This window comes from Alosa sapidissima, chromosome 13 (assembly GCF_018492685.1).
Source record: "Alosa sapidissima isolate fAloSap1 chromosome 13, fAloSap1.pri, whole genome shotgun sequence".
Lineage (NCBI taxonomy): Eukaryota > Metazoa > Chordata > Actinopteri > Clupeiformes > Clupeidae > Alosa > Alosa sapidissima.
Window position 1 is genome coordinate 27874321 of NC_055969.1, and position 21231 is coordinate 27895551.

Here is a 21231-nt window from a genome sequence, read left to right on the forward strand (position 1 = left end):
ATTAGTACAATGTTTCGACCAGAGGTCTTCGTCAGGTATCAAATATCTAATAGCCTTATACCCAGCACCTGTTTAAATTTGGAGATGTGCGTGCACTCCACTCTTTGATCATTTCAAGGAAAACCAAGACGAAGTCCAAGAAATTACCTGAGTATCTTTAACCTCAATCAATCGAATAACAAAGTTGTCCAGGTGTTGATCCTTCACTAGTGTGATCTGGAGTCTGTCATCTACCATTTCGGCAGTTCTGGGTGTATCAGGCCAGTATCTCTGGCATTTGACCTTTCCTCCTTCCACTTCCTGGGTCATCATTGCAATGACGTTTGATTTCTGTTCCCACACCATTTGCCAAAAGTCCCCAAGAGTGGTGGGTAATGGTCCTTGGCAGGCAATATACAGAAAACATTCGTCCTTCACCGGCATCTTTATGAAGTTGGCATTGATGTATCCACCTTCTTTGCCAAGAAGCACTCTAGTGGTGTCGACTACAGACAAAAAGGCAAGGTATTTAATGAAAATAATTAGAGCAAATTGTTGCTTCATGCTAAGACAAAATTATTGTGTGTGCACCAACATTGTATGAGAACACTCACAAGGTACAATATTTTTGTAACGGTTCTTCTTTTTGTTTTCTTGTGTTTGTCCAATCAGACAGTCATCAAGAGGCTGCAAATTCTGTAAATTCTAGATACAAAAAGTATGAGAAAGTCAATGTACTATCTGTAAGATTTCGCACACACTCACAAATTTAGTACATTTGTACATTGAAGTCAATGTACAATGTAATACATTTGTGAAACCTACAATGTGTTGAATAAAGTTTATGAGTTGGATGAGATCACTTTATGAGTTGGATTTCATCACTGGATCACTTACTCACCTCAAACTCCTGCAGGGGCACCTTCTGTTCCAGCAGACCGCGCATCATGCGCACCACTGTGTTCAGTTTGGGTCCAGTATACTGACCATCAGGGATGACCTTTACCAGAGGCAGAGATGTCAGCTCCTCTTCAGTAACAATAGGCCCATCTAATGGAGAGAGAAAGAGAGAAAATGATAAATAATCATGACGAAATCCCTCTACAATCAATCTGAAATCAACAGTGGCTCCAGTATCCATCCATAAATGTCCTTTGCTGAGTCATGTCAGATTAATGGATGATTATCTGCAGTTGATGGAGTATGTGAGGAACCTGACTTACCCTCTGTGAACCTGGAGTTTATATTCTCAATAGGAAGCTCATCGCTGTCCCACGTAATCTCGTCCTCCTCCTCCAGTTGTCCTTCACTGGTCTGCAGATAGCTGAGAATGGCAGATCTGAGGGGTTACAACATCATTTCAGGATTCTCAAGTCATGTCATAAGAAACAATGCAAGCTTGCACTTTGACATGAAGGTCCTGGAGACACTTGGACAAACTCATTTTGATACGCTTTCATTTAAATTTTGGGTTCTCAGTCGTGACTGATGCTTGTTTTAGGTCAGGCAAAACAGATGTTAAGCTATGCCAGCACAAAGCCTATCCTCTTAATAAAGATCCATAGTATGTTCTCCTTATTTGTAAGTAAATTATATTAAACCATTCATGTAATTATAGCCCTTACTGAAACAGTACACCTCTACCTATACAAGTAAACTCATTCAAAACTATGCTTATAGACTTCATAAGGAGCACCTTTTCCCCCATGATATTTACCGGTCATTGGCAGGGCTATCTACACTCTCTTCTTTCCAGTCTGTTCTCCTTGAGGTCTGAAAACACAAAGAAGCAACACTTGACCACTGGACTGGATTATCAATGGAGCATTAAGCCTCATGTAGACCAGATGGTGGTGGTAGACATAGCACAGCACTTCAAAACTAAAACGTGTTACGACAGAGAGAGAGAGAGAGAGGAAGCTAGAGAGAAGGAGAGAAAGAAGAGGGGCAGAATGGAGAACCTTTACTCAAAGTACTTTTATGAATGCAAACTTAAGTTGTATTTTACAGCACCAAATGTTTCCATATTCATCAAATAATCCTAGTTAAGTTTGTAATTAAGTGCATATTTCTACCTCAGGGGAGTCTTCAGGCAGGGAGGAACCGTCACAGTCTGTGTCCTCTGATAGATCCGTATTACCCTCGGTCCTGTTTTCCTTTGAACCTACATCATAGTCTGTGCAAACACACACACACACACGCACACACACACGCACACACACACGCACACACACGCACACACGCACATCAACAACAACAATTACCTCTGAAACAGTTGTGGGTTTCCCTGAAAGCACACTAGCACAGATAAAACATAAAACAGTGAGTAATGTACCTATGGGTGGGATGACAGGTGGATCTTTTTCACTGCTGGACTTCTGACCATCTTCTGGGCTGTGCACTTTAGTTCGCACCCCACTGTCCTCACTTACATCTGTAACAGGTTAAATCACCACATTCTGAGCAGGTGTTGTGAGGTTTTATTCATCTTTTATTTAAACAGAAAGAGGTACTGAAGTACCTGTGTTTCCATTGCACTTGTCTGAGCTGAGAGGCAGGAAGCCCAGGTAAGTGCTAGGGGTTTGGTCAGGAGGTCTGGACACAATCATACGGACTACACCTTTGGCTTTCCTGATGGTGGTGACTGCTTTGGAGTGAGACACTCCTGTCATCAGATCATCATTCACCTGCAGGCAAACACACAGACACACACATATTTACATTATTTGATTTATATGGATCAACAGGCAAAAGGCAACAAAGTAAGACTTAAGAGGTATGCCTGGTCCACATGATTGTATCAACACAGACAAGATTTGGTAATCTACTATACACAGAAACACACACACACACACACACACACACAATCAAAAAACACCTAATCTGACAGACATGAATACCAAGAAATCTGGATTACTTCCCAAAGTTAGAAGGAAAGGGCCTGCTCTATCCATTTGTGACAACATTTTAACTGTAATAGAGTATAATAAAAATTGCAACTCACCTTCAACAGCCGGTCTCCGACCTGCAGCTCACCTGAGCTGTGAGCCACTCCTCCAGGTGTGATGGACTTGACAAAAATGCCCCTCTCTCCACCAATGACTGAGAAGCCAAGGCCACCAGAGGGGGGCTTTTCCAGCTGCATCTGAATGAGCTGTTCCTGGAACACACACACACACACACACACACACACACACACACACACATACACACAGTGCAATATAAAAAGGTCACAAATTATACAGTTCACCCAGAAAAAGCTTTGTGCAATATCAACCACAGAAACCAGAGCTGGACAACAAAAATAGCCGTAAGTCCTAATTTGGCTTGTGATGAGGGGGATAGAGTTCTCCAAAAGAGTAGGCTACACAGTGTCTGGTCAAACACGTCAAGATCAAATGTGATATCCTACATTCACTCAACTACTAAAAGAGGATTTTCAGTCTGGGACAAAGAAAAAAACACCGAGCAAGAACAAGTAATTGGATTAGGTACCTCAGATGGACAGATACTGGAAAGGACTTCCAACTCGTTGCGCTCACCATGGAGATAACCTTCAAAGACAAAACCTGCTGTGAGACACTGTGCTGTGCATGTGTTACGGACACAGCTTTGCATTGCTCTCAAAGAATACTGTACTGGCCCTGAAATCCTGACTTACCATTCATGCTATGTGGTGTGTTTGCTTTAGAGCTTAGGTTATTGTTAAGATACGAGACACTCTTTCGCCGTGGAGTCACTGGTTTCCCATCTCTGCAAAATAAAAAAGGAATGTAAAATGAAAGCAGTCCTAAATGGATCCAAGCAGTCTAATAATTACTTATATATGCTCATATATGTGTCTCATCTTATATATGCTCATATGGGTGATTCTCGAGAAACCCCAACATCTTACGGTACTAAGGATTTGATGGTCAAATATGCGATAAATCCCACTGATTACACTATTTAACAATATAGGTACATGTGCTTAATCTTGCACAGAAGGTAATTTCTCCATATTTTATTGTTATTTTGTATTTTTTATGCATTTTATGAGTAAATTATTATTACCGCAATGTGACCTGGCTCAAATCCCAAGTGTTTGATCATTAAGAAAATCTTTATCTTTTACTTTAAAATAAAATAAAGTTCTACATATTGTTTTAAGTCCAATGCTTCATCAAAATGTGTGTTTTAATAATATTAACATTATAATGCAATATTAACATTATAATGCAATACTTTTGAGCACTGCAATAAAAACCTATAGGAATGTCAACATGAAATGAAATTTCCCATCATGCATCAGTAATAACAGAAGATCAAAGATGGCGTCAAGGTGAGCATGTCTCCTTTTGTCTTTGTGTTGAAATTCCATGATTTGTCTCAAAACTGTCTAAACACAACACTAATTATTCTCATTACCGAAATTAGTAACAGTTTTGTGATAAAAAATATTTTCTTAATTCAAATTTGTTAAGTAATAAGGTAATAAAACACACAATGTCATGGAGGTAATTTTTTTTGCTAGGTCATGCTAGCTAAATCTTAAATTGGCATTTTTGTGTTAGGTCGTCTCATTACCGCAATAGTTAAAGCCAATTTCGGTGATGATAATTTCAATTTCGGTAATGAAAATATTAAAGGAATTTGCATTTTTCAACGTCGTTCATGACATTAATTGCTTTTTTATAAGAGACAACCTCAATGTTTTGGAGGGATATTAATGAGATCAATATCATAAAAGTTTTTTAGGTTGTTACACTGTACTTAATGAAGTAGATACATTGTATCAGAGACCCTGTTACCCTTTTTTCCCCCTTTGAATCTCATGAAAGTTGCTATGGTCATATAGTAATGAGTGGCCTACATCACGTGTAGATTACTGCCATAGACTTAAAATGTCACATTATTGGAGTCATGGAGAGTGCATGTTCACAATTTAAAGATTGATTACTATGATGTTTCTTATCTGTGTTTTTCTTTCCATGATTGCATTCACATTGACCAGGGGGGTATTCAAAGTACGTGGTTTAGTGTCAAACCTGGGTGAGTAAGTGGTAAACCTCCTAATAGAAGAGCTGTATGGCTTCATTCTCCTAACAAAGCAATGCCATAGGGCTCTTGTTGTAGGAGGTTTACCACTTACTCTGAGTTAACTTACCCAGGTTTGTCTCTAAACCACGTACTTGGAATACCCCCCTGGTTGGCAAAAAGTGCACAAAAGAAAGCTGCAGCAGAGAAAAGATATACACCAACCCAGAACTTTTAGAGGAATACAGAAGGAAGGAAAGAGAGAGGTGATGGATAAGGGTTAATATGTGTGTCTCTGTGTGTGTGTGTGTATGTGTGTGTGTGTGTGTGTCTGACTGTCTGTGCTTGACATATTGGATTTCTGCTGAAATGCTTACCTGGTGGCCTTCAGTGTGAGGTTCCTGAGTGACAGCTCCAGCAACCTGCGATTTTCGCTGAGGGTGAGGTCATGGGTTGGGGCGCCGTTGATGAAGTGGATCAAGTCCAGGGGTTTCAGGCTGCCCTCGCCTGCTGCCACCGATCCAGGCACCACCTCCTTGACATAGAGCAATCCCAGCAGGCTATCACTACCCCCCTCCAACACCACACCTGAGGAACACACAGCCCCACGGGTGAGATAGACCTCTGGGCATATTCACAATACTTCACAATAACCAAGCAACCTACCACCCACAGTTAGACAGCAGCTCAGTGACACAACACCCACACCTACGTCTGTTATGAGGGGAAGGCTCGCATGGCTCTGCCTCTACTGAAAGCATCTTATTGTGTGCTGGTTCTGATAAGGTTCAGCTGTGCGTGCCTAAACACAATGCGCAGTAGTAGGTGTTTGGTTTACACTGCTAGTGGCTGATAATGAAGGGCTGGAACACCCAGAGAGGAACATTTCAAAAGTGAAACACAGGAGTCGAGGATTAAGCCTCAGACACCCAACACAAACACACTGCGTGTGACCTATAAAGCCTGTTGACAGCTAAACTCACAGAAAGCTATGGCAACAATATAACTCTATTAAACTAAATGGAAAATGTTATATTTACATCCATTTGGCATTAGCTTCCATTAAAAGAAAACAGCGTATTGACTAATGCTAAATGAGTTACATAAGCCATATGATCCCATAACCAGATGTGACTTCCTGATTGTAATAAATGCATGGGACAATGCATAGCGATACAATTATAGCAAACCACACAGCAATACATGCAATACAATTAATAGACCAAAGTACCATTTATTATTGTCTATTGTTTTTGAATTAATGGTGCTAAGAAAAGGGTTGATTTGGATTTCATATTCCATGAATATGTCATTAACATCAACAATTAAACCCAAAAGGACGCACCATGATTTCTTGAACCAGACGTAATACAGGCTTAACACGCATAAAACAGAATAACACTGTTTTACCTAGAGAATCTTCCTGGCACTGGTAGGTGATGTCGGGTAGTAGGTGAGCTTCAAAAGGGGGTTTAGGAGCTTCCAGAACTCTCCCAACCACCAAGTCCACTACTCGCGGTGCAGCTCGGACCAGATTCACCACTTCGGTATGGCCCATGCTGGACACGTCTGTGTTATTGACCTGAGGAGTGAGGAGGACCGAAATAGAATGAGGTGGGAACAGGACATCATTCTGAGCCATTATGCAGTCAACAAACTACTTCCTCATACATTATAAGAGATAATAGCACAAATGACCGGGATGTGGTTGTCGGTGAATTAGTTCTCATAAACCACATGCCCAAGTAGTGTGTTTATTTGCCTTGTTTCCTTATCTGTGAGTGTACATGGTACACAGACCATGTGTGTGTATAGTACCATTATCATGCGATCTCCGGGGCGCAGTCGTCCGTCGCCTTTGGCTGGGTCCTGAATGATGTCGTGGATGTAACAGCTAAGGTCATTTCCTTTGGTTAGGGTAAATCCCAAACTTCCTTTGTCTGACTTGACAAGAGAGACCTTCAGCTCAACTTCCTATAGACAGAAAAAAAATACTTATTATATTTCTTGTCAACTTTTTAAGAAGAAGCCCAAGAGCACGTATCAAATGTGTCACTACAAATAACACATTCATTTTTTTGTTTCATGAAAGAATGTGCCTTGAGCAAATATTCAGTCAAGTGAAAAGGAGGAAAAAGGACAGATGTAATCAGACACTGAGGAGAACAGCTCCCCTCCAGGTCTCTTACCGGCACAAACTCCTCCATGTCCTGGCTGTTGGGGAGGCTGAGGGTGGTGGGCACGGGGAGTGGGGGCGGCAGGGGGTCTGGGCTGGGGCTCTGGCCCGCCCTGTCGGGGCTGACCGATGACGACAGCATGGGCTGCAGAGTGGAGTCCAGCTCCACCATCATGGGGGACGAGGAAGGACACCTGGAACACAGAACCAAAAGACGTGATCCAAAGGAGCCAGATGTGTGTGTAAGACAGTACAGATACGTGTGGAAGCTCTCCGATTGTCACATGACTAAATTACTCTTAACTAGAAGAGTATGGATATAGAAAACATTCAAAATACTTCCTACGCTCTTCTATGGAGTTTGCTGAACAGTGAGTCTGGCTGACCACACAAAAAAGCCAATTTCTAAATATCAATAAATAGTCTCTGGTCTCTAAACTGTATCTGAGACTTCAAATGTCTAGGTTATGGGTCAAGGGTGGATCAGCCCAGTACCTTCTGTCCAGATCTGTCCTGCAGATGGACGGGTTGGGAGAGTAGTAGGTGGATCGCACTGTGTCATCCAGCTCACATGGCGTCTCATACTGGCTGAGTCTCCCTAGTTGGGGGTTGTTGCCAGGGGTCTGGTAAACACTTCTGTCCCACGACTGGCTGCTGTGCTCCAGGGAGGGGCTGAAGGCCTCCTCCACCTCTTCGTCATCATCCGTGCTGTCACTGTAGCTGTCCCGCCGGCTGGGGGATTTCATCAGCAGCCTCTCCAGGGCCTCCTCCACCGCGCCCAGGCTCTGGTGGCCGCCCCCCTCAGCGGGAGAGACCGTCTTGGGCTCGCTGGGCTCAGGATGAGCGTGGAGCTCCTTACGAGGGGAAGCCTTGGGGGTCTGTGGAGAAACACAGGAAACAAATTGAAGCTTATGAAATAAGCATATGATGCAAATGTTTTTCTAGCTGGACCAGGTGGCATTTGGGAAAGCATGAGAAGTTTTTTTTTTTTCTTCTCACCACTAGAGAGGGGTCCATTTCTGGAAGGAGTCCTTTGTCTGGTCTACAAAGCAACAGAGTGACTTCCTGCCCTGCTCCTCTGAGAGCTGATATCACTTCCTGTAACAAGCCAAACCACAACATCAAGACAATCACTGAATACAGCTGCTGAAATACTCTATATCCTTCCTCCTAAAGTTGATGACTGTAGTTATGGCACATATAGGTGAAATTCCTGTATAAAACTGAGAAACATACATGTTGTGACAAGCCCTTGAGGGAAGTCTGATTGACACGCAAGATGACGTCGCCCACTTCAATTTGGCCACTCTCGGCAGCTGGTTGTCCAGGGAACAGCTTCTTTACTCGGACCATGCTCGTCGCGGCCGCCTCCCCTGGAACGTTCTCCTCTCGACTGAAGCTGAAGCCCAGGCCTGAGGAGTTCTTCACGAGGCCCACCTCAAACATGTTATCTACAGGAGATAATAGAATATAGAATAGATTGTTATTGTCATTGTACATGTTCAACAAAATGTAAAGTGCATACCTCTAAAGTAGGATGCGTGGAGCGGGATGCTTTCAGGTTCCGTACTGGTTGCTAAGCCCACAACAAGCTGGATACGGAAAGCAGGGAGTATGGCAGGAGGGGCTGTATGCCGTCTTACACCCACACTCACCATCTGTCACAAAGTGGTAGTCAGCGGGAGGTTTAGGGGCTGCTCGGGGCTTCTCTGGGGGTTGCTCTGCAGTGCTCTGTGGGGTGAGTGGGGCGTGGATGCTATCAGCTGGGGGGTGACCTTTCTCTAGTAGCAGGTGGACAACCTGGGTGACAAATGGGGTCAGAGGTCAGGACACCTTTCATTCGTTTCTGTGACTCAGAAATGACACTACATGGACAACAAGTCTCAGCTGAGGAGTCAACAGAAAAACAACAGAACAGGGCATCGTGTATTTGTTGCCTTGGACGTCCCGAGCCCGAGACTGTCTTACTTGTCCAGTGTCTCGGAGAGCTTCCACAGCCTGCTGGTGAGTAGCTCCTTCCAGGCTCTTCCCATTCACAGCCATTACTCGATCACCTGGTGAAGACAAACGCAGTTGTCATGTAACATCATGACACACAGTACAGTTACACCTGTGGCAATTACTTTCATCACCGTCAAAAATGGCGAAATGATCTGGCAAAGGTCAGAGTCACGTCTAATTACCCCCAAAATGTCTCACCTTTTTTAATTCTCCCGTCCACCTCAGCGGCTCCTTTAGGGATGATGGCCTTCACATAGATTCCCCCATGCTTCACTGTTGTGTTTGACCCACCCTGAGACAGACATAAATATATTAATACCCATCCAGATCATCCATATATAGCATCACTACGCTCTAGTCTACATTACTGCTGTCCTGCCTCTCTCTGACCTCTAGTGGCTCTGTGAAGATGTGTAAATCCATTCCAACCGTGTTGTGCCCAGTAAGGGGTGATCTCACAGGTGATGTTAATGTAACTATTGGTATTTAAACATTGTCATACGATTTGTAAATGAGTCAGAAAGGGATTAGATGTGAAAATGAGTTTTGATTAAAACAATAGTGTGCCGTAATTAAAGAGCTTCAGTTGATTTAAATTTGATTTGAATTGTCGACAGTGATTTTATTGTTGCAGAGGTCAAGGATCATTTCAGTCGTGCAACAGGAAGTAATTTCACAAGACAAGATTACAGCACAGCACAGCACACGTCAGACTGATGAGACTGAAAGGATGCACACAGTAGGTGAAAAATCAAATTGGTCACAACGCAATCAATTAAAAGATGATCAGCAATGCAAATCTATGCAGGCATTATTAGTGGGGTGATGGATGTTGGTGTCAAACGCTGTGCGTTTTCTGTCCTCTGCAGGCTAAAGGCTGAACTGCACCTACTGTGTTTGGTATTACCGATTCGCCGATTTCAAAATGCCTGAAAAAATCTGCATGCAATGAGAGCCAATCTACTTTCCCCAAAATGAAGCCAAGCGGCGGACTTCAAAAGCAGGCACAAGCTACTGGCAAAATGGGGAAAAAAACACACACACACACAGTCATGAGTTAAGAGGGAGAAGGGAGAAAATAAAGAGGAGAGAGTGAAAACCTTTCCAAACAGTACCGTCACACTAATGCCCAGGCTGCTGTCTATTTTGGACAGCTCAACGTCAAATAGATCTCCTGGTTGGAGACTATTGACCCCTGGAGCATTACCACTTAAATTTCCCATGTTGCAGCTGGGAGATAGCTCCTGCAAACAGAGAAAAGGCGTGTGTGAGTAGACCGCACGTCACACACACGGACACATGCAAGAGGGGGGCTGAGGGGGAGAGAGAGGACATTTGGAGGTCGAGTTAAGAGAGTGGCCAAGCACATATCAAAGATAAGGTCTCATGCAGCAGTGTCATGCACTTCCTCATTCCAAATGCAGTCATGCATTGCGTTGCCAATTTGGCAACAAGCAGTTAGTTTGGGACTAACAGAGCGCTAGTGTGACCGTACGCTGTGGAGCAAGTGTATGTGTGATTGACAGGCGGTGGAGACCTGGTAACTGTGGAGTGATCTCAGCTGCAGGAAACTGCTTGATGAATGAAACAGTGACTAGATGAAACCCAGAGGTTCTGTGCACTCAAGCTTGCAACGTCTGTTTGATTGAATCATGCACATGACTGCCATACGTGATTTGAGGACAAATCAAATTCAGCTTGTCTTTATTTAGCCACACTGGCAGAGCCTGACACCAGTGATGCCAAAGTGAACGGAACACTACACAATGTTGTAAATCAGATGCTTATATAAACCTATTTGTTTACTGCAAGTAACTGTATCAATTTATATCAAGTCTTATATCTTAAAAAAAAAATGTATGCAATGCAATTTTATTCTACCTCTGTTCAGTTACTAAAACAATAAGCTATATACCGTACATACAGAGATCTGAAATGAACTGCAACCAATAATACCCGTGCCCAGCCGCCTTAAAGACAGTCACCTTTCTAAAAACTCCACTTTATGGACACACTTCTTTTCTCAAGCTTCCAACATTGTTGCGGCTACCTTTCTACTGACTCTACCTTTTTAAGTTTAAGTTTCTCTGGGCTACCAGGGTATGTCTCCTCATCCATATCCGAGTCTCCTCTGTCTGAATATTCGGGTTCTTTGGGCGTCTCTAGCACCTTCTGGGCTTTCCTGGTCTTGGGTGGCAGGGCGGGCGGCGTGCTGTCCAGGGCGGGCTGTGCTGCCGGAGGGCCTTCTGGAGGGGGGCTGCGGTGGAAGCCGTTCAGCTGGGCCTGGGGGAGATTGGGGCTGTCTGTGCGGGAGTTCTGAGAGCTGTTCAGGCTCCCGTGACGTCGGACCAGCGGGGATACGGACACGCTGGCAGTGGACATCGGAGGAGGACTGGGGGACCCTGCAATCTCTTCAGACGACGACTCCAAGTCCGCCTGTGCAGACGAGGCCACCGGGGACTTGCTGCTGTAGTGAGGGAAGCTTGAAGGGGAGCCTAGGATGGAGGAAGCCAACACAATTACACTGAAGTCCCACTGTGCAAACTAACACTAGCATCATCCATTAAAAACCACTAAATAGAACACAAACCTTAATATCACACATGGAAATTAGAGATACACATGTATTACTGGTATAACTATATTACAAAACCATATGACAACTGGGCCTCCCCAGTCAACACACAGTTTTACACAAATGTCCTTAAAACCACCTGAACTACCTAAAGATGATGCAATACAGTTTATTTAGGTCATTTGCTGCTGACATTTTAAATACAAATGTTAAAAGTGAAATGCCATTTTAATGCAAGTGTGCAACACATAATTGCAATACAAAATACATTATTACTCTCATTTTAGGACTGATTTTTGGTAAAGAGCAGCTCTATGCAATAATAATTAGGATATCTCACTAATTCACTAGTTTGTTATTTCACCCAAAGAGCAAACATATATATTTACCAGCACAAGGTCAAACAGCATATCAGGCCATTCAAACAGCAGTGAAGTGAAATGGCAACAGTGTTATGCCACCAGTGTTGTAGCATGGTCATGGTCACTAAGCAACACATTGACGGGCATCTATGCACCTCTAGTGCTGAACCCTAACAATATCTAGATATCAGTCAGCTGTGCTCACCTTCAAACAGTCTCTCTTTGGGCTGTGACACGATGAGAGTGACATCATCGGGGGCGTTCTGAAGGATGTCCACTGCAGCTTCATGAGGAAGTCCCTCCAGATTGACGTCATTCACTGAGATCAGACGATCTCCTGATACATCCATCGGGGGGTGGGGGGTATAGAGATACACCAATCAGGACAAGAAGACTTCACAACTCCTTTACATGACTTAAGATGATGTAGTGCATAATATATATAGCCTAGAAAACTAGACACACCCTAGTGGCAGCAAATGTAATTTGCAGCCAGGGTAGTTTAGCAACTCTCCGTTGGTTTGCGAGCTGGAAAAATTACTTCGATCAGGCCAATCACATCGTGTAGAGTCCGTGGGCGGGCTTAAAATAATGATGGCAGAATTGCGACGGTTCCGTGTGAATTCCCTGCTACTTCAAAACCAAAGATGATGGATGCTACTGCTGGCGAACAGTGCGACTCGAGTCAAGCTTTTTTTTAACTTGGCAAAAGTCTGACCAACTAGCCAACTAGTGGGAAAACGCATGGGACTCATGAGTTGTAGCACTGTCCTATTGCGTGCAGAGGGAATTTGAAAGACAAACGTTTATCCTGCCCCTCGGATTGAGCACTGCGAATGGTGAGTTCCCAGACCCTACATTTTGCTTGATGGTCTGGCTCATCAGGCTATAATATATAGTGCTTCAATCTTTTTTTGTTAATTTTCCATTTTGGTGAATGGTGAATCATACCAATTCCACCATTATTTCTCCATGATGATTTTGACTCTTATCATTGACAGTGCTAAGACAGATGTGGAAATCTGATCTGTAAAAGGGCATAGCTAAGAAGATACAGACCAGGCTTCAGGTAGCCGTTAATGTCAGCTGGACCTCCAGGAGTTATGGAGCTGATCAGAGTCCCAAGATCCATCCTTCCTGAACTCTCTCCTCCTACAATCTGGAACCCTGGAGATGGAAAAAAAAGGAATTCTTACGGAAAAAGAACAAAATGAAAAAAATATAGTCAAATGATCAAAAAATCATTGCGAAGCCAGTTAATATAAACCAAATGACTTGTCTTTCAAGCTAGAAACTTCTTCAAAAGGAAAATATGAAAGAGGAACATGAAAAGCCTCTCAGTCCTCCCTCTTCCATGATTCATTAATCACTGGTACAAATGGGACTGAAAGCAAAGCCCCTCCACAGTTTATCAGGCCTCTCTCTTTCTTAGCAGAGAATGCTTCCGTACAAGAGGCATCTGGTTTGGCCCAGATAACCCCATTCTGTCCTCCTGACATTCATCAGAGAGTCTGTGTCAGCCGCGGAGGCAATAACATGATATATGGCTTCCCCACCCATATATGGCACAGGCAACTTCCAGCACAAGGAGAGAGAGAGGGAGAGAGAGTAAGAGAAGGATAAAAAAAAGCTTACCCAGACCATACTTTGCATCCTTCTTTAGATTTACGGTCATAATCTCCCTCTCAGGAGAAGGCAAGGCATTCAGCTTCTTCTTCAGAGAGTCTGTTTGAAAAGGCCAGCAAGGAAAACAAGCAGTGTTTATAAAGTTGACTTCCCTAACAGAGCACTCTGGGCTGCAGTAGCCTTTCTACAGCTACTGATGACCACCAAGGGGATGGTAAGAGTGGCTATTGTGAGGTGATAAAATGTACAGAGCAGCTAGGTACTTTTACTGTTTATATCGAATTGCACTAATGTAAGAATGAGTAAGACAAAACATTTGTGAAAAAAAAACCCAACATGTGAAGTATCTGACATCAATTAGACAAGCAGCCAGTAGCAGCGAGAGAGAAACTGCAGTGCATCCAGCCATCATTCTGTGCACATTAACCCTGGGCTCTGTGAGCCTAATTTGCAAGAGTCCCTTCTGAGTGTTTATAGACAGCATTAACCCTCTCTGGCGCGAAAGGCATGTCTGTCTGCGCCGCAGCAACTGCCACAGCACAGAGACGACTGTGAGGCACAAGTGGGCTTGGCGAATCGGTTACATGCTGGGATCAGACAGATTAAGCTGGAGCTGAGCTATACATCACGGCTATAGGCCCCAAAGGGGGCTACAGTTAATGCACGGCCATCAGACATGGAGGCTTAATAGGCTCTAACAATGTGTCTCTTTATGTGTCTGCGTGCTTCAATGGAGCGAGTGCGATGACAACTGTCTGCATGTTGGAGAGGAGATGCAGAGATGCAGCCTCGAATTGTTTATAGAAGGGAAAGTATTCAACCGTAGCAACCGTATTCCGTCACATACCATTGACTGTGAGAGAGGCAGGGGTGGAGGGTACTCCTGAGCTGTGCATGCTCACACCTACACAACACAACACAGAGACACAGACAGATAAGCAAGCAGACAGACAGGCAGAGAGAGAGAGAGAGAGAGACAGACAGACAAGATCTGTTGTATTGCATAGCTTAATCAAATCAAATAAAGAATTACATATTACTATTTCTATGATCTATAAATATTGCACATCTTCATCCATAACAGCTGTGACCCGATGTGTATTAACCCCTTCGCTATGCACTAGCATGTGTCACTATAAGTGAATTAAATAATCATTCTAGCCTTGAGGTTTTTTTTCTCTTTTATCAAAGTTAAAAGATGCAGCGCAAATGAAGTGCACTTCATCTCGTTGACAGTGCAGGGAAAAGCAGATCAAAGGTAAGGCTCTCTCATGAGGCAAGAGTCACTGCTCAGAGAATAAGACGTTTTTACAGACACCGAGTCTGACAGCTCCCCCCACACTACCCACCTTAACGCACAGATCACTAGACGAAGGGCTTGAAAGCCTGCCAAAGGACAGGGAGGCACGTAAACAGACCGATAAACAAAAATGCAAACAGAGCCATTCAAACAGTCAGCAGTAGACCCTGGCCAGCATGCACTGGGAGTCAGAGATGGAGACAATCACAGAGGCAGGCAGACAGACAGAGATGCCAGCAGAGAGACAGACAGAAAGCATGCAAGCAGGCAGACAGACAGGCTGTTGTAGTAGGTTCTGAATAAAGTCACAAGGAGGTGTACTAACCTACAACATAGGCGTTGGCTGTCTCCTCACACGAGGAGGAGTCCGACTCTTTCTTAAACTTCTCGGGGCTCCAGTGAGGATTGCTGTGGACCAGAGAGCTGAAACTGCTGCTGTGGAGACAACAGAGGGAGAACGAGAGGGACAATTACCAGCTCTGCCAGTAAACACACTGAGCCAGCTCTTGATTTAATAATTCTGTCTGTTCTAGAGTCTGGAGGGGTGGGGGTGGGGGTGGGGTGGGGCAGAGGGCAGTAATGAGGACTAGACGAGAGAGGCTTGTTTTGTCTGTTCACAACTGTATCCAAGAGAAGTAGAGGAAAGGGCTACAGGGCAAGCTGAGTAAATTGCCCCAGTATATCACAGAACTCCTCCTTTGAAGATCTCAAACAGGCAACTTGAAAACAGACACACTTTTTCCACTAGGTGGCTGAAAGACTTTTGGTACTTGCATCACATGGCTAATACAGATCTGCAAATAGCCGTTTTGTAATCTGTTCTGGCCACTCTGTTCTTGGCATGTACTTTTCTAGGACTGTATGAAATGTCCATGATGGCCTCACAAGGCGTTGGTGACTCACCCGTCCTGCTGTCGGCTGACGGTGATGGAGTCTGTGTCGGAGCAGGCACGGTGGTGCGAGGGAAGCTGGGTGCTCAGCCGCACTGCGCCGCTTTGGGACTGGCTGCCGTAGGAGAGCGCCGCCCGGTGCTCGGGCGACTCGGGCAGCTGGCCCAGGTTGTGGTGCGAGCGGCTCAGGAGCCGGGGGTTGGGGTTGGGCACGTAGCCCGGGTACGAGACGTCGCCGGAGGCAGGGAGCCGGACCATGTGGTGCTTGTTCAGGGCGGCCTCCGAGCAAGACATCCTCTTGAGGTGCTCGCTCTCCGAGCGAGCACTGGGGGCCAGGCTGAGCGTGCTCACTGCCCTGCCCATGCCCTCAGGACCCGAGGGGAACTGCAGGCTACTCAAGCTCTCTGTCACAGATACGAAAGACATTTCAGTATCACACAAGAGGCAGCATCAGTATCAGACCTCAGAGCACCTCCAGTAAGGGACATAGTTTTACCCAAGTCTTTGGTCTCCTGGTTGCTCTGTCTGGCTTTCGTGTGCAGGTGGAATTTGTGCTGGGCTGAACACAGGTTCAGCAGATACTGGCAGGTCTTCTGACTGTCCGTCTGGAACTGGTGCTTGATCCCATCTGAGGTGTTCTGGAGAGAGATTTTCTTTTTCTGCAGGAGATACAAGCCCAGCCACATGCAGATGGTGAAAGCAAGTCCTAGCACCCAACAAATATACTGTAGGCTTTACTCAAACAAAAACAGTTCAGCCTAAACTACTGCAATTACTGGCAAACTTACAATGAAAGAGATTTTCTTTGTTTCTCTCCAGGGGAACCTCAGGACAGGGGTTCGGTTTCCATTCAGGACCTCAAAGATGAGCACCCCTTTGGAGAAGACCCCGAGCATGATGCCCGTCTGAGACCTCTTCTCTGGCAGCACACGGTGGAAGTGAACACCGTACTCAGTCAGTCGTTGGCACACCTTCATGTCAAACAGCAGAGGAGAAATCAGCCAGACAAAATACACAGTTGCAGCATTATGTGTATGTTACACATAATGTCTTTGCTTTTAAGTATCAACTCCAAAAAAATATTTTTGCCCTTGATTATATCACTGTATAAAGCTATTTAATACACTTGGGCTTTTATTTTGTGTCTTGCTTGTAAAAAGTCTAGAAAATTGAGAACTGCCTTTGTGACACCTCAGATCCAAAGAGACAGAACATTACACAAGCAGTCAAACATTACCCAATTCTTAAAAAAAACCCCACTATAATCACAGGCAGTGGGACTTGATAGGAGGCCTGCTCCCAAGTCTTTGGCAGGCTCTTACAACTGTACCTTCAGGAACTCAAATTCAGCCTCATCCTCACAGACTCCATAGTAGGAGCTGTGTAGCTTGGACAAGTCCTCTTTGATGGATGTCTGGTCAATCTTGTCCATAGCAGAGGCGGGCAGGTAGTGCTCCATCCTGAAATATGTCTTCCCATGAAGCTGTGAGGAGAAGATGGATCGGACAGTTATCTGAGGTGCACAACACATGCTCCCAAGCTGAGCCAGTTACCAAAAAAGGAGAATTAGAAGATAAAAATAAAAGTAGAGAGCAGTGGCCAACACAGAACTAGGCAACAAAACTGTTGAAATGGTAATAAGAGAAACAGATGGACTGATGTGAATGTTCGATTTGACACTTGAATGGAAAAGCTGTCAATCTTACAAGCTGGCTTAAACAAGTTCTGAGGAAAATAACTCTGGCAGTTGTTACCTCTGGCTGGTAATCACCAAACTCTGCCTGCAGAGCGAGAGACGCCAGAAGCATGGCACTCTCCAGGTCACAGCGCATTCTTTCCTCCAAGATGTCTTTCCGCAACTGCAAGTAGTACTGGCGTTTGGTCATCATGTGTCTGGGTTCAAGCAAATGAACAAGGATGGTAATTACTATTACAGGCAGCGCCGAGGCCCTGGTCTCAGGTTTCTACGTGTAGGAGTGTGAGCTGAGAGTGGCGTAGGAGGAGAGGAAGGCTGGGCCTCTCTCTCGGGGTCTTACTGAATGAGGTTCACATCATCTAAGAAGAACTTGATGCGTAGGAACAGGTTGAAATTGACATCGGTTTTCTTCTTCTTGGGATCGTCCTTCCAGCCATCTGGGGCCACTTTGGTCAGTTTGGCATCAGGCTCAATAAAGAAGAACTCGTCGTCTGCAATACATAAACAAGACACACTGTAAAACCACAGAAAACACTGGCAATAAACACTATCAAACCGGATGCAAAGATCACTGCTAAGTCACATCTGAACTCTGCACAATGCAGGATTTCTTAGCAAATCTTTCCACACTGAACAAAAGACTTAATCCATTAGTGATCAACAGCAGCGAGCAAGTGAGTGACCGATCGATGTCATGCACAGCGGCCTCCCCCTCACCTCTCAGGCTGGCCAGGCCAAAGAGGTGGTGCTCCACCAGGCCCACGTGAGCCACCACCATGTCCAGCACGTCCTTGCACACCGCCTTCACGTCGCTGCTGAGCTCCAGGCGCTGGCCGTTCAGCAGCACCACCCCCACCTTCCGCTGGCTCTCCTCCACCTTCCCACGCTTATTCTGTTGGAGGAGAGACAAAAGCAAGGGGATGCAGCGGGTCGGAAATGCCACAGTGGAACTGAATAAAGGTTTAAGGCCTAGCTATGCTGTAAAAGTCTCTTTGAGCTGTATTACACCTTAGGAGAAACATGGCTCACCATTATGGAGGAGGGGACGCTCAATACAACACAAGGCTCACTGGCCATCTTCACAAATTCAGGCCCAAAGAAAGTCTATAAAACAAAAGATAAGAAAATAGTTATAAAATAGTCTTTACTGACATAACAAAGAGCAGAGCATTGACAAGTTCCTGACTTGTTCTCAACTGTTCTCATGTTACCCCAGTTATGCTATAGTATAATAGCATAATAAAGTATAATTTGCATTACATAATAATGTAATGTAATGTAATAATTTCAAGTCTATTTAAATTCTTATTATCAATATTAGTGATGTTTTGAGCTACTTTCTATGTTCCTGTAGCTGTACCTCATGCTGTAGAAATGGAACTGGTCTGGAACTGACAGTACTGGTACCTTAGGCTTGCGCGGAGCTACTGTCCCCTCCAGAGGACTGCTTCTGCGAGGCTCCCGCAGGTCCAGCATTGAGGTGCGGAGGTCGTCGGATGGGTAGAAGCTGGTGCGGACGCGTGTGTCGTCGGCTGGGTGGATGCTGGCGTGGGAGAGGCGCGCCTGCAGCCGCTGGATCTGCTCCTCCTGCCGCTGGATGAGCAGCTCAGTGCCCAGAGCGTCATCTTGACCTGCGTCCAGCAGCCTGGCAGAGCACAGCACAGGACGTGGAGTCAGAATCGCTCATAAGTGCCAATCACAGCTCAACACCATACGGGACATGTAAGACCAGGTAGGTATAGACCCTTTCAACAATAAAAACAAAAACAATGCTTGAACGTTCTATTTGGTTCCCAATCTACTTCCTCTGCATTAAGGTAACATATGGAATTTTAAAACGGAAGCCTTGTGGGGCCAACTATGATGCTGATAATGGAACTCTCTTGAAAGGGTCTAAACATAATACAAACATAACACAAAGATAACAAATGTATCCTTTTCTGGTTTAATATCAGCTGCAAACTTTTATACATTTAACTGACATATTTTTGACCAAGCATTTATTCTTTGGGAAACTAGTTTGGTTTAATGACAAATAACATTAAGCTCCCAGTCACTTGTCCTCATGAGAGACCTGATTATGTGAGATATGTGTTATCAAAAATGAGAAGCTTTTGAACCTAAATATAGTTTACATTTTTTAAACTCTGCGTAATCCACATTAAAGCATGTGTCATGCCAGAGAGAAAAAAGATAAAAGAGAGAAAAGCACCTTTAGAGGCAGATTAATGTTCTTATCAGCACAGCCTTGGAAAATACTCGTTTTAGCAACACCTAATCTCCATGACACAGAGGGATCCGGTCTAAAAAAGCTGGAGGGTGAGGTTTGGAACTCTCATCCTTTTTTAGCATTTGATTCTGATCATCAGTGAGTCAGTCTAGTGGCGCTGAACCTGAGGCCAGGTGTCCCAGCACCTCTGCCAACGCTCTGGCCCAGCCTCTTGTTGCCAAGACGGCAGATTATCCCCCGAGTGCAGCACTGCATTTTCCCATGCCACTGACCTCAGCGCACAGGCATGCCAGCCTGGCCCAGGCTGGGGCGAGCAGGGCAGGGCACTGCCAGCTGGAAGCAGTAGCCCGAGCACTTTGCGCCGTGGCGCTGTGCCCCGGTGCAATCACCTCAAATCGGTTATGAAAATCATAACCCCCGAAAAACTGATTAACTCGCACAGGCCAGTGCTAGGCAACTGTTGCCATGACAGCCCAGGGGTGGGAGGTGGCTGCTGCCGAAGTAGTTTCAGGAGGGAGCAGCAGAGGGAGCTGGAGAGCCACACTTACCTGAGCAGGAGAGTGAGTGTATGACAGTGTGTGAGCGCGTGTGTGTGTGTGTGTGTGTTTGTGTGTGTGTGTGTGTGTGTGTGCGCGTGTGTGTGTGTGTGTGTGTGTGAGCGTGTGTGTGTGTGTGTGTGTGAGCGTGTGTGTGTGTGTGTGTGTGTGCGTGTTTGTGTGTGTATTTGTGTGTGTGTGTGCGTGTTTGTGTGTGTATTTGTGTGTGTGTGAGCGTGTGTGTGTGTGTGTGTGTGTGTGTGTGTTTGTGTGTGTGTGTTTTTGTTTGTGTGTGTATGTGTGTGTTTGTGTGTGTGGGGGGGTGGGGGGGTTGGTGGGATATGATGACAAAACCACTTGACTGAGTGAGCTGTTGATTAAGTAATGGTAAACAATTAACAGGCACACACTCAGGGGGAACACAGGAAGGAAGAGCTCAATTTTGGATGACCTGGAGCGTGAAATGGTCCACTTTGCTCTTTTCCAAAGAACGACAGCCCTACACTACTTCCAGTGTTCAAGTTAGGTAACACTTTCCACATCTTTAGTCCTACATACTCAAACATGCACATACACAGGGAGATAGGGGAGGGGGGGGGGGGCACACTTTGTTATTTTGGCGAGTATCATTGAACACTGTGAGAAAAGGTTAACCCCAATGAAACCTTTGGGTTGAATATTAACAGGTGCTGGAGATGAGGCACAGTGGGCTGGGGCTCTCAGGCATACCTGAGGGTCCTCTCTGGAAGATCCGCATGACTAGCCAGGTATGTGCAAGTAATGTTTCAGTCATTTTCCCTCCATCCAACACAAACACACACACACACACACACACAGACACACA

At 45.0% G+C, this 21231-nt stretch overlaps 1 protein-coding gene across 16 annotated transcripts in view; it reads right to left on the reverse strand.

Annotated features, from left to right (window-relative positions):
• The window catches only part of ptpn13 (protein tyrosine phosphatase non-receptor type 13), a 57301-nt gene that overhangs the window by 1318 nt on the left and 34752 nt on the right, over nucleotides 1–21231 (reverse strand). For 2 of the 16 annotated variants that reach the window (XM_042058695.1, XM_042058687.1), the window contains 37 exons: nucleotides 19029–19266; nucleotides 18651–18725; nucleotides 18339–18513; nucleotides 17962–18112; nucleotides 17680–17818; nucleotides 17256–17408; nucleotides 16714–16896; nucleotides 16422–16584; nucleotides 15939–16329; nucleotides 15361–15470; nucleotides 14583–14639; nucleotides 13745–13834; nucleotides 13169–13276; nucleotides 12315–12446; nucleotides 11240–11667; nucleotides 10273–10416; nucleotides 9371–9464; nucleotides 9140–9225; nucleotides 8827–8971; nucleotides 8408–8622; nucleotides 8171–8269; nucleotides 7667–8049; nucleotides 7185–7365; nucleotides 6814–6969; nucleotides 6406–6577; nucleotides 5373–5583; nucleotides 3641–3732; nucleotides 3475–3533; nucleotides 2984–3139; nucleotides 2501–2666; nucleotides 2315–2413; nucleotides 2055–2155; nucleotides 1697–1752; nucleotides 1203–1303; nucleotides 881–1029; nucleotides 594–684; nucleotides 148–485 (listed from right to left, as the gene is read on the reverse strand). In XM_042058695.1, the coding sequence (XP_041914629.1) occupies nucleotides 148–485; nucleotides 594–684; nucleotides 881–1029; nucleotides 1203–1303; nucleotides 1697–1752; nucleotides 2055–2155; nucleotides 2315–2413; nucleotides 2501–2666; nucleotides 2984–3139; nucleotides 3475–3533; nucleotides 3641–3732; nucleotides 5373–5583; nucleotides 6406–6577; nucleotides 6814–6969; nucleotides 7185–7365; nucleotides 7667–8049; nucleotides 8171–8269; nucleotides 8408–8622; nucleotides 8827–8971; nucleotides 9140–9225; nucleotides 9371–9464; nucleotides 10273–10416; nucleotides 11240–11667; nucleotides 12315–12446; nucleotides 13169–13276; nucleotides 13745–13834; nucleotides 14583–14639; nucleotides 15361–15470; nucleotides 15939–16329; nucleotides 16422–16584; nucleotides 16714–16896; nucleotides 17256–17408; nucleotides 17680–17818; nucleotides 17962–18112; nucleotides 18339–18513; nucleotides 18651–18725; nucleotides 19029–19266 (5887 nt within the window). Of the gene's footprint in view, nucleotides 1–147; nucleotides 486–593; nucleotides 685–880; nucleotides 1030–1202; nucleotides 1319–1696; nucleotides 1753–2054; nucleotides 2156–2314; nucleotides 2414–2500; nucleotides 2667–2983; nucleotides 3140–3474; nucleotides 3534–3640; nucleotides 3733–5372; nucleotides 5584–6405; nucleotides 6578–6813; nucleotides 6970–7184; nucleotides 7366–7666; nucleotides 8050–8170; nucleotides 8270–8407; nucleotides 8623–8826; nucleotides 8972–9139; nucleotides 9226–9370; nucleotides 9465–10272; nucleotides 10417–11239; nucleotides 11668–12314; nucleotides 12447–13168; nucleotides 13277–13744; nucleotides 13835–14582; nucleotides 14640–15360; nucleotides 15471–15938; nucleotides 16330–16421; nucleotides 16585–16713; nucleotides 16897–17255; nucleotides 17409–17679; nucleotides 17819–17961; nucleotides 18113–18338; nucleotides 18514–18650; nucleotides 18726–19028; nucleotides 19267–21231 lie in introns of all 16 variants that reach the window. The other 14 variants (XM_042058697.1, XM_042058688.1, XM_042058689.1 and 11 more) reach the window with 12 other exon arrangements.